Source organism: Stegodyphus dumicola, chromosome 7 (assembly GCF_044657685.1).
Source record: "Stegodyphus dumicola isolate Sdum_Otavi_A_Nest chromosome 7, ASM4465768v1".
In the NCBI taxonomy this organism is placed as follows: domain Eukaryota; kingdom Metazoa; phylum Arthropoda; class Arachnida; order Araneae; family Eresidae; genus Stegodyphus; species Stegodyphus dumicola.
In genome coordinates, this window is record NC_140774.1 from 132,894,570 (window position 1) to 132,907,551 (window position 12,982).

The 12,982-nt window shown below is 32.5% G+C and overlaps 1 protein-coding gene across 2 annotated transcripts in view; it reads left to right on the forward strand.

The window, feature by feature from the left end:
- The first annotated feature begins 4,271 nt into the window (after positions 1 to 4,271).
- noc (zinc finger protein no ocelli) overlaps positions 4,272 to 12,982 on the forward strand; it is a 35,771-nt gene continuing 27,060 nt past the window's right edge. The window contains exon 1 of one of the 2 annotated variants that reach the window (XR_004758427.2): positions 4,272 to 4,594. Coding sequence is in view for 1 of the 2 variants with exons in the window: in XM_035361169.2 (XP_035217060.1) it covers positions 4,535 to 4,594 (60 nt within the window). In the remaining variant the exon portion in view is untranslated. The remainder of the gene's footprint in view (positions 4,595 to 12,982) is intronic. The other variant, XM_035361169.2, reaches the window with a different exon arrangement.

Consider the following 12,982-nt stretch of genomic DNA (forward strand, 5'->3'; position numbering starts at 1 on the left):
AAGGTTAACGATTTAATTCATTTTTCGCGCTTGTTTTGAGTTAATATAGAAGCTTTTTATCATAAAACAGTCACTATGCTTACTATGTTCAATTTTCCATCAATGGAAAAAAGAAGCTATAACATACGTTTGATGCATTATTAGCAACAACAGTCAATTTTGCGGCAAATGAGGATTTTTAAAACTCCGTGGTAAGCTCTCACATGTGATATATACCATATTTATTTACTTGTATGATTTTCCTTCTAGTTATTTTTCAAAACATGACATCGACACTTCTGATTTATGGTAACAGTATAAAATATATTCTGAAACAGGAAAGTATTTTTTGTAAGTGAAAAGAATATTATTGAAATTGAGAAGTTCTTTGAAGTACCTAATGTAATAATATTAGTGTGCATTTTAATGTGCTATATTTATCACTTAAACCATCTCTTTAGAAATAGTACACACCGCATATTTTTTCCCTTCATGGTTTTACAAGTAGTAAAATTATTATCAAAAAAAGGGGGAAAATATCGGAGTACGGCATATATATATATATATATTACCAATTAAGCGTTATAAGCGATATACAACATTATCGTCTGAAAAGCAAACATTTGACAACGTAATATTTAGGTCAATAAGCAAGCGTTCATTCGCTGTAAGAGTTATAAAAATAAGTTATACTTCGCAAAATGATTCAGTGCAAAAATGAGAATAAGTTATAAGCTCTACAGAAGTTACAAGCAATGTATTATTTGTTATTATTCGAAAAGACAGCATTCGACACCATGACACTATCTATGTGTGATAAACGTTACAAAAATAAATTATAATCAATAAGCATCATTGATAGAATTTAAATATTTACAGAAATTTACAACAATATCGATTTTGTGCGTGTATTAAATTATGGCAAAGCACACGAGGGCTATCTGCCTAAGGGGAGGGATGCCTTCGTGGAGGACTTTCTAAGGAAAACTGACTCGTATACACGTTACACATGGGGAAACCCACGAAAACATGCAGCCAGCCCCGTTCGCGGGATTCGAACCTCGGACCGAACTACCAGTGTTAAGCGACTTTACCGCTCGGCCGCTGGTGGGCCAATATCGATTTTATTAGCTGTTTTATAGCAAAGGAATGGCCAACTTCTGAGTGCATTTACTATATGATCGACTTTTGGTTTGAAAAGTGACCCCGAAAACAAAAGTAAAAGTCGACGTTAATAATTCTCTAAATAACAACCTCTCTAAGTAAAGAATTACAGTTAATATTTTCAGTTAGCCATATAACTAACGTAAATAGTTCAGAGCGAGTAAAGTTATTTCCGGTGGTTCTTTTTAACAAACCTGACAAGTGTTTATATCGCTTTCGGTAGATGGCAGCACCATGACTGAATATCTCCGAGAGGATAGCGCCGGAGCTGTCGGAGTTAGGACGTTAATGCAGTACGAGTTCCCAGAAAGTCTTAAACGAAATAAATATGATATTTTATTAAAGTTAATTGCTTATGCAAACCAAACTAAATCAATATCGCCTAATCCTGATTTTTAGACGCTTACCCAAATGATTGCTTAATATTTTTCTGCAGTTCTGCTTAATGCTATCTTTGTAAACCATTATGAAATACAGCTAACATTAGATCAGTGGTCCTCAACCAGAGAAAATTCCCCTCTTAGTTTCAGGCGGGAGAATACGGCCAGCGTGTTATTTACCTTTTAGATATTTAGTTATAGTTTATGAATATAAAAAACTACTTTCATTCAAGTTTCAGAATTTATCAATATTTTCTATACTTGCTTAATTTATAAATCGCATTAAAAATAATCTAAATTTAATTAAATATTTATGCATTTTTAGAGTTTTAGAAAGGAAGGGATGTGATCGTCTAGCAGTGGTGAAAAGGGTGCATAAGGCAAAAAAGTTTGAGAACCGCTTCATTAAAAAATACATATTCTGTATTTTGCTTGACAACTTTATAATTTACATTTTACAGTTTACTAAATTCGTATTTCCCATTTTGGGCAGTTGAAGGTCATAGTAGTTAAAGAAGTAAAATAACAGCATTAGTTCTTTACTTTGTGTAACCGTATGTACTTTTGTAATCATATCATAATTATAAATTAACCATATTCCACTAAACGAACACTAGCTAATATGTTACCCATAACGTTAGTGATTTAAACAAAATAGTTAAATCTTTCTGCTGAAGAGAATGTAGTTAAATAATAATAATAATAAAACGTTCAAAAAGGAATTTTTCTTAATGCGAATGATATGTATCAAATGGATATCATTCAAATCCATTATAATTTGTTTCAATTTTAATTGGAAGCAACAGCAATTTTTTAAAAACTTAATTACATATAAATAAAACTTTAAAAAATTTTAGATTAAAAGTTTTCCTAGAAAAGTTAAATAATAACGGATTTTTTTTTATAATTTTAAATTAGTATTAATGAAAATGGTTTAAAAAGTTAATTTAAAATCTGAAATAAATAAATTTGAACATTTCATAGCTTCGAATTTTATGTTGCTAAAAGGACAAAAATACTAATTTCCTTAAATTTTCCAAAAGCTTAAGGGAATTTTTAGAATCTTTCATGTTATAAAATTATACTGGAAGCCTCTGAAGGTGAAAAAATGTTTCTGAAAAATTTCTAAGAAAATCCTTTCCACTGAAGACGAAAATCGTCTGTAATCATGGGTTGTTGTCTTAAGAAGATCACTATATTAGTTTAATGAAGTTTACAAACTAAATTTTTAAAAATGCCTTAGAATCTACTATGTATAAATATTCACTACCTCATAATTATTTTTTTTTTTTCTTTTAAATAAGTTAGAAATGAAAAGAAAATAAAAATAAAGTATGTCATTCTATATGTTAGCAGATCATTGCCATAAAAACATTAATAAGGAAATGTCAAATAAAAATTTCTTTTCCTGTTTTTAACTACCTATACAAATCAGTTTAAATCCTTAATGATTTTCCATTGCAGTATGTTTTATCTAAAATCTTTTACTTAAATTCGATATTATTTTAGGCAGTTCTTAGAATACTAAAAAATGTAGATCACCTTTAATCTATTACTTATTTACTCGGTTAATTTTTATCTTCCTATGTTCTAGTCGCAGATAAACAAATAAAGAAGTATAAAGAAATTCGAAGAGGGGGGGAATGGTTTCTTCGATATAAAGTTCCAGAAAATATGTACTAATATATTCGAATAGAAAATACTTCTCTTTTCTCCTCTTTTAAAGCTTTTTTGAAGGCAGAAATATTTAACTGCTTAATTTAGATGTCACAAAGGAATAAAGAATTTTTCAGCAAATGCATATTTTACGCAACTTCTGAAGGAGCTCTTCATTGGACAATCTCAATTTGCGACTATTCCCTGGTACCGCCCTGACAACAAAAGCTGACATAAATCAAACGTGATTGGCAGCCATGACAGCCGCGTGATGGATGGCGATGTAAACCCTGACGGCTGGCGGCTTGCCAAGTCATTAGTCGACGCCCCCATTCTATTGGCCGCCCTTCAAATTAATGACCAACACGTCACGACCCAATCGCCGACCCGGTAGCGCTCACTGAAGCCCTCCCATTGGCGGATGACAGCCGGCATAGTATATTTAGAAGTGCTCTCTCAACAGGAAGTTACAACATTTATCAAATATCGCTTTTTTGGCGATAAAAATTTGTCATCAGAACATTTGTTCATACTTTTACTGCAAATCATCGGCCGTTCGAAAATTTAATTGTTTTGCTGGCGAATAATTAATGACTTTTTGGCTTGCACTCAATAGTGCTAATTAGTATTGTTTAACAAAATGTTTTATAACTATTCTTTTTAGTGCGCTATATCGACCTTGAATGAATGCGGTGCAAACTCAAGACGCACTGTAAACTAGTATACTCAATGTAAACGAATACATTTCACGATATTATGTTAAATAATATAATATGCTTCTTTATCAGGTTTGTTTGCTTGTATTTAATAAAGAATCCATTGAATACCATATTTCAAGTTTAATTTGCACTAAATTAAATCAAAGCTAAATGAACTTATAATGAGCTTGCTTGTAGTATTGCTATGAGAAATTCTGAATCGTGCTAGATTTCTTATTTTTTGTAACGGATTCTTGTAACGGAATGCAGAAATGATAGAAAGAATAGTTTCTCCGTTGTAGAGAAATCGTTGGCGGAACTTCACTCAATGGCGTTAAAAAAGTCGACTTCAGTTAACATTTACTCCGGTTGAGCTACTTGGCGAGAAAAAGGGCTTCGTAAGCATTGCAACCCTAGCTCCGCGGTCTGTTCGCAACTGAAGTCTACGGGCAGCATGCAGAAAGACTGAGAGTTTTCGAAAAGCTGACGTGGATATTTTCGGCTTTTCGACTTTATGAGTTTTTTGAAAAAAGCGTGATGCGGGTGATGCACTCATGAAGACACCAGATTTTAATAAGTGCATGATACTTCTGAATCTAGCTTGGTGATATCTGAACTTTATAAAAACTGACATTTATCGTAACTCTTTCAACGATCATGTTGACATCTGGGAATCAGTATCTGCGACCAGAATATTTATCGCCGTTGCCAACAACGGTAAGTCAATTATTATTATTTTAGTTTGATGTTTTTATGGGATTTTAGTAAGCGCTTTTTGAAAATATGTTTGTTCTCTAATAATATTATTTTGATGCCGCTTTATTTGTTTATTTATTTATTGTTATGTTTATTATATTTCTTTATTACTTTTGCTTAAATTGCATTAGTTATCGTATTAGATGCTGCAAATTCTACAAATCTATTTTACCACATATGTTTGGGACAGTAAGAATTTCACGTTCATATAAAAACTTAATTTGATCAATGTACATGCGGTTGTGATCACTAACGTTTAATCTTACATGCAATTATGATAATTTTTATTTGATCTTACATGCGATTATAATTTTTTGTATTTAATCTTACGTGAAACAAAATATTTTCAGTCAAATTTGAATATTCTCAGTTTAATTATTTACTTTTTGACGAAAAAATTGTATTAGTAATGTAAAATATATCACGATTAGGACTGATTATGTTACTTTATAGTGTGAAAATTATGCTCTTGCAAAAATGACAGCTTTGATATAAAATTTGGAAAAACGTATTCCACATTGTTAAGCATTTGTATATATCTTCTCTTATATTTTGCATCTTTGATGTATTTACTTACAGGCGTAATCAATATTAAGTGCCGATTATTTGAGTTTAGATACATATGTTAAATTCCAGTAATTTGAATAAAACGGAAAACAATTTTTTCCATTCTTTCTCTTGTTCAGTTGCCTGCTATGGTTTTTAATTTGGTATATTAAGCATAGTTGTTTAATAATTTAACATTTTCTGATTGTTTTTCCACGTGTTTAACATTAAAAAATGATAAACTAGTATATTACGTTTTATTTTATTCTTAATTTCCTTAAAAAATAATTAATTTGTAAATAAAATTTAGCAACCTCCTTTTTCCAAAGAAATGCTTTTTTTACTGCTACAGCTTTTGAATCAGATGATAAATGAGAAAAATTACATGTGAAAATTGTATGCATAATTACGTTATATGGTTCATAAGTGGTCAGTTGTATTCTGTGAGGAACTTCTTTATTTGGTATATTATTTGTAATTCTTCAAAAATTCAAAAGCAGATAGTTTCAAAATATTGTGCTGAATTAAAATATGTTCAATTTGTAAATTTCTATGATGTAAAAAAATTGTTTCTGTTCTTTTACAGAAAGTCTTTACTGACATTTTTTTGATTATATGAAATCATGAGGAAGGGTGGAACACAGTATTTTTTGGCGAATACTATTTCATTTTAAAGCTGTTTCAAACATGCACTGTTATTGATAATTTTTGGTAATCATTTTAAATAATTCCCTGAATTATACTTCTACTTCCGAAAATTGATGCTAAAAATGAAAGATCTGTCAGAAAGTCGATTTTGTAATGTATGCGAAGTTTATATGCGTAGATTTCCGTAAATTTTTTTGAGATTCGGTGTTCATGCATTTCAGTTCTATAGTGCCGTATAATAATAGCTTAATATTTGGAGAAGTTTTTTCAGTCGTATTTCAGGGCACAAGTCCTGTCCGAGAAAACCAGACGTCCGCTTTCGGATACTCAGCGCACTTTAACGGCGTAAGATCTGTCATTAATACAACTTTTCAGAATAACACGAACTTAAAAATAACATATTTCTAAGGAATATTTCATATTTTTTCTGTGGCAACATGATTATTCGTAAATTACTTAGTTTTTTTTCTGCAGCTTTTACGCAGCGACTGTATTATTTATAAACAGAATATTGATTCTTGAAAATATTTTTCCAAAATCATATATTGAATACCTTTACCATCTGCAGTAAAACCACCTGCAGTTGATAACATTCTGAAGTATAATATAGGTATCAATCATTTATATGTTTCCTTCCCACTTTTTTATTAATCATTAATTTTTTAATTAAAGTTTGTTTTATTAGATGGCAACAGTCAATAATTGGTTAATTTAAAAAGCGAAGTGAAACGTTTATATTACTTCAACCAACACCATTACTCTAATTATCTGACAAGGAAGAGAGGATTTCAGTTCATCTCATATTTTCTTGGATGTGATTTTGAATATCTGGATGCTATCTGCGATTTAAATCGTTGAGATCAAAGCCGCAAAATGGAAGCTGCCAGCATGTATATGATTTGCTGCTGACTTGTTGCTGCAGTGTATAAGTGTAAGAATGTTTAGATTGCAGAAGCTCGCGAATTAATATTTTATTTACGTCTTCTAATGACTGAATAGATAAGACCACTGACCGCCGGTAGTTCAGCCTGGATTACCCTCTCAGCGAACGGCTGGCATTCACGGCAAATAAATACGAATTGTTTTCCCTTAAAATATGCTACTTAAGACAGATTGTGCATGTTACTGTAATCAATTAACCCAACAACTATATATTAGATAGCATCTTTTTAAGGGGGAGAAATGATTTGTTTTTGTGCGTGGATTCGTTTTTATTAGACCACAAGGCATTCTATTCATATTAAGTCAAATATTAAGCAGCAGTCTTAAGGTTGGGTTAGATTATTTGAATAAGGTAAAGCACACGAGAACTATCTGCCTAAGGTGAGGGATGCCTTCCTAAATAATTTACGGTAAAAGTTTACAGTCGAGTGCCGCTTATTTTTTGGCAGTTCTGACTTCAAGATGGCCGCTATGCAAAACCAAAATAAGAAGTCAAAGAATTGCAGAAACTCGGTGTCCATGTACTCATCGATCTATTTTCACTTAAAAAAAAACATCATAGAATTGCAAAAACTAGGCATTGCGCACTGCCTTTACTTTGTCCATGTACACATTAACTATTGTTACTTAAAAAAATTAGGAAGCTAAAACAAAGGTAAAACTATCATGGAAACCAGAAATGAGGGGTTTCAGTGCCAAAATAAAACAAAATTTGTCACTAATCGAACGGGCAGCCAGTTTTACTCTAGATTCGGATTTACTTAGGGAAACTGGCTCGCATTTACGTTACACATGGGGAAAAACACGAAACCCATCTATGAAGCCAGCCCGTTCATCGATTGGCTGTTCACCCCACTTGGGGTCGAACTCCCAGTATTCAGCGGTCTTAACCACTCGGCCTTTAGTGGGGTATGAAATCTTCAGGATGCTGATTGATTGCATTGCGATACGTAAATGATCGTGAGGTCAAATTTGATTACATTATATGTGACAAATGCCTTAAATGTACAAAATGGCCGCTAGACTTTTTGCCGCTGTGAACTATTCCTGCGGATCTAAAATTGCACCAGTTCTGGTGGCGACCTTGGGATGACAAAGAAGTGGATTATCCGGTCGTCATCTCAAAAGAAGTATCAGTGGAAACAGCGTAGCTTAAAGTAATTCTCATACGAAATTGCGGGGATTTGAAAAACAAGTAATAAGTCCTTAATGGAAATAATTATCGTGTTTACTCGTGTAATAGTCGCGTCTCTGTTTTGAAGCAGAAAAAAATCGTCAAAAGTGTACAATATTGGTATAATATTGTTTAGTATAGACTAGAAGAGAAACACGCTAATGTGACAATCAAAATCGTAAAAACAACCCTGTATTTAGCGTAAGTATAATGTTAATGTCATTATACTTACGCTAAATACAAGGTTGTTTTTAGGATTTTGATTGTTTAGCATATTTTCTCGAGTCGCACGTAGACTTTCACAATGAAAAATTGGCAAAAGAAGTGCGACTATTATTATGCGAGTAAACACGGTAGTATATTATCAAATAACTATGATTTATTTATGAATTAAATGGGATTAGAAAAACTGCTTTTAAATATCTTTAAAGTTTAAACCAATGGTGGTCTTAATTTCTACACAAATGGATAAAATGCGATTAAAATGTCTTCCTGCATTGTACAGTTTTATTTACCCATTTCTTATCGGAAATTCAATTTTGTATACCTTTTTCAACGTGAACTATTCTTTCACATCCTTATTGCACGAACTTATTGTCCAGTTGTTTGGATACGGCGAACCGCGCGAAAGTTAAATCTCTAATGGAGGGATACCTCGTGAACGACTTTCAAACAGAAACTGTCTAGTATTCATGTTACTCATGGAGAAACCACCTGTGCAGCCATTTCGATCCCCAGTCCTAAGCATAATCTAATTAACAATAGATTCCGCATGAAATTTCAAGCAGTGAGAAACATTGTTATAAACAGAAAGCAGCATTTACAATTTTTCCCGAAATTTCCCTGCCTTTTCCCTTTCGTAATAGTCAAAAACTTATTTTGTTAAATAATAATTGGATAAAAATTATGCAATCATTTTACTTGTCATCTAAAGCAGGGTTTCTTAAATTTTTTCAGTCGCGACCCCTTTTTATCACTGAGATTTATTTTCGCGACCCCCAGGACCCCAATAATAATTACAAAAATTTTGTGGGACCCCATAAGTATTGCGCAAATCCGACACACGCGTGAGAGAAACTGTTAATTTTTTCACTTGTACTGTAATATACTATTGTCATTAATTTCTAATTTTAAGACTTAGAACAATCTGAAAATTTTAAATAAGTAACAGACGGAAATAACAGCGTCACGTGCAAAGCGAGGAAATAAACGTTTTATAGTATGAAAAGAATGCGTTGAAACGTTTTCGTTTTTTTCTTTGTCTGTATTGTCTTATCGTTATCTATTTTCAGATACATTGTGTAAAAATATTTGGTAACTGTAAAATTATAAGTTAAAGAAATATCAAAACTGCTCAAATTTTTGGCGACCCCCTGCTGCAGATAATATAACGATAAAAAGTCCCGTTTATTATAAGTTACTTGTGTTAGATCCTTCTCGAAATTTATTCCTTATAGTCAACTCCAAGCTGAAACTAAATTCAGCCTATATCAGATTCTGCCTTTGATGCAGAATACAGTAATTCCTATGCTATTTTGCAGTTCTTATATTTCGTAAATTTTTAATTCGCTGTAAAATAATAGACTTGAAATTTTACATGTTTCATATACTTCATGGAACTTAAATTATGTAGTTCCTATTTTTACACCAGTTACACAGCTTTTGCCCAAGGCTTTTCTTTCTGCTTTCTTTTCAGTGTCCTCCCCCCCTTTTTTTTCCCTCGTGTCAAAGTCAGCAAGACGAAGGACAGAATTATTAAACTAAGCTTTACGTGCTTTTCCTTTTAGTTTAAAATTTGCTATATTTTCACAGAATATATCTTGTTGAGACATTAGGTTATTTCGGAAGCAGGAGACATGAAAAATAAGCAATGGCCTCGTCGGGACTCGAACCACGGACCTCTTGAATACGCGTCGAGCGTGCTGACCACTACACTATGAAGGCATGCTAAGAAGACGGGAGAAATACCGTATAATCTATCTATAAATTTTTTTGGTTTTCAACCAGTTTTACACTTATTTCGTTTATGCAAGGTTTTTTGCTGCTTAAAACACACGATTTCTGTAACAGTAATAGAGCAGAATTGTGTTGTAAAAGCACCAGGTTGTAGCAAGATCGTTTCAGTTCTTCAATCATATATGTAAAAGAAGTATGGCAACTTAAATTTCAAAAATTAAAAACCGTCCAGTCACACTTGCACTGATTTTACTAAGGGTTAGCTTGTTGCCCAAGTCGTAAGGAAAACGGAAATTTGCCAACTTTATTGGAGACGACCGCAATTGGGAAAATATCTTCATATAACTAAGCTTAAGTTCATGTAATTTTTTCTATTCATTCTCATTCAGTACTGGAATTTTATTGTTTTTTATGCATTTCGTAATGCGTCAGTCCTAATGAAATGCATTAAAATATTGTCAGTAAAAGAATTCATCCTTTTATTTTTATACTGGATTATAGATACTAATATAATGCTTTTAAAATTTCCGGCAAGGGAGGGATCTCTTTATCGAATTATTTCATCTGAGAGGGAAGCGAATAATAATCTTAAAATTATATATATATATTTTTAAATCGTAAAGGGGGCAAAAATAAATAAACGTTATGCTATTCCAGAAACTCTTGTAAATGACGTATTCATAATTTATTTGACTTGACGACGTTATATGCATAATTCAGAAATCGTGTCAAAACAAACTCAAAATATTACCACAACATTAGGAGTATTAAAAAAGAGTGCTAATAACTGCTTTAAATGAGTAAAGATGAAACTGCGTCACGGAAGCCATCCATAATATGTACAGAAATAATTTAATACATTTTTGCGCAGTTTCATGAAAAAAATTACTACTTGCAATGCACAGAGTTGCAAGAGACTGCCGTTCCCCCCCTCCCCAGTGACAAATGATAATAACTGGACATTTTCCTTTCTGTAATTAACATTACGTTATTATTACGCAATTCATTCACAAGGCTCATCTTCGAAAAAAAATTATGGTATTTTGAAACAAAACAATATGATCGCTATGAAGGTTAGCAAAACTTCACAGTTTCACAAGATCTTGCGTAAAAGCACATGTTTGTATTATTGTAGTGAGTACGAGAATACGCATAGTATGGATACTATGGATAAGTTTGCCACTTAAGTAATATGCAGTATAAGTCACTTAAGTAATGAGGAAGTATATGAAATGTACAGTTAGGCTGCCGCCCAACGAGGATAGTGATTAGTGACTTCGACTGCCATACCGAAGGGTCCGAGTTCGAATCCCGGAGATATTTTCTTTTGCTGTGTAATGAGTGCAAATCTTTCACGAGATGGCTTCTAAAACAGCCTTATCGTGCTTTGCTGTATTCAGCTAATAAAATAAATAAATGTAAACTAACACAGTTTAATTTCTGTTAGAAAGCCCTCCCACTGCATGAAGTCATTGCTGCCTTTTGATATTTCACTAACGTTAAAAAAACTTCATTTTCATGATTTGCAGTCCGGTGGGTTTTTTTTTTTTTTTTTTTTTTTTTTTTGTAGCGGGTAAAAATGACTCGGTACTGACGTATTAACGCAACCAGGCCAAAATTCGCATAAATTGCCAAATTTGGCGACCCTACTTACGGCAACCCTACGTGTTATACGTAGTTTTGTAAAAAGTGCATGTGGAGATTCACAAAATTTTCCTGCATTTTCGTGCAAATTTTTGTAATTTATGAGAAAATAGCAGTGTACATGAATAAAGTCAAGAGTGTGCGCAATGCCATTTTTGTGCAATTCTCGGATGTTTTTTAAAGTAAAAATAAGTCGACGTGTACATGGTTATGGCGAATACGGTGTTCAATCAATGCTAAAAGCAATAGCCAAAAGATTTCCGCCGAAAAAATAATTCTGCAACTTATTCAAATTCGAAACCGGAAGGGTTTAATTGCTATTTTATATTTTAAAACAAAATAATATAAAAAAAACTGTATTAAAAATTATCTGTAATTAATAAATGTACATTTTCTTTCTATTCATACTTTTTTACTCAAACTTACAAATCGCGCCAACCTGGTTGCGATAATACGTAAGTACCAATGACGGATTTGTTCAGCTGATGATCTTTTGATGTTTGTTATTTATTTGTGATATTAGTTTAATAAACATACTAATAAGTAAACCCATTACACCGTGCTTACAACTTTTCTGAGTGGCTTTCATCAATTAAGTTGAAGTAGGTAGGGTAAGGTTGCGCAAATCGTAGGTATAAATCTTGGGATCTATGAAAAAAATAAATTGATGAGTGGTGATATTACTATAAGGTATTTCTCCCGCTTTTCCAGCATGCCTTCGTGTTGTAGTGGTTCTGCAGGCTGGGCCGGTATTCTAGAGGTCCGTGTTTCGATTCCCGGCGAAGGCGGTTGCTAATTTTTCATCTTACCTGCTTCCAAAAAAATCCTAATGTCTCTACAATATCTTATGTTGTCGTTGCTGATAGTTATTAATTCTATACAGTCTTCTCTCTTGGACTTCTTTAGATAGTCTTCCACGAAGGTGTTCCCCCCTTAGGCCGATAACCCCGTCTTCTTTGCCGTAATTAAATAAACCAAACTAAAAAAACTACTTTATAGCTTGCTATTCCTTCTTCGAGGCGCAGGTGAACGGGCTAGCTGCACGGTTGGTTTTCGTGGTTTTTCGAATTTGTAACCTCAATCTCTTAGTACAGAGTTTTGCAAACTTTTTTCAAGCGGGGGCCATTTTTATAAATCAGAATGCTCTGCGAGCCACCTTTTTCTTGACTATTTCGAAAGGAGTTTTTTTTAATCATATATTACTGCAGTATACTTGTATTATTAAAATGCAATTAATTAAAATACGTTTAATTTTATATAATAATAGAAGGAAATATATATTTTATTTTAATAATTTAAGGTTATTACAGTTTGGATAATCTTTAAATTGTTACCTAAAAATTGAATAAATTTTGCTACTCACGTTAATAGCACAGCTGTTTCTATGTTTGGCCAGATAAATTTGTTTGGCTGTATCTAATTATGGATGACCACTTCCT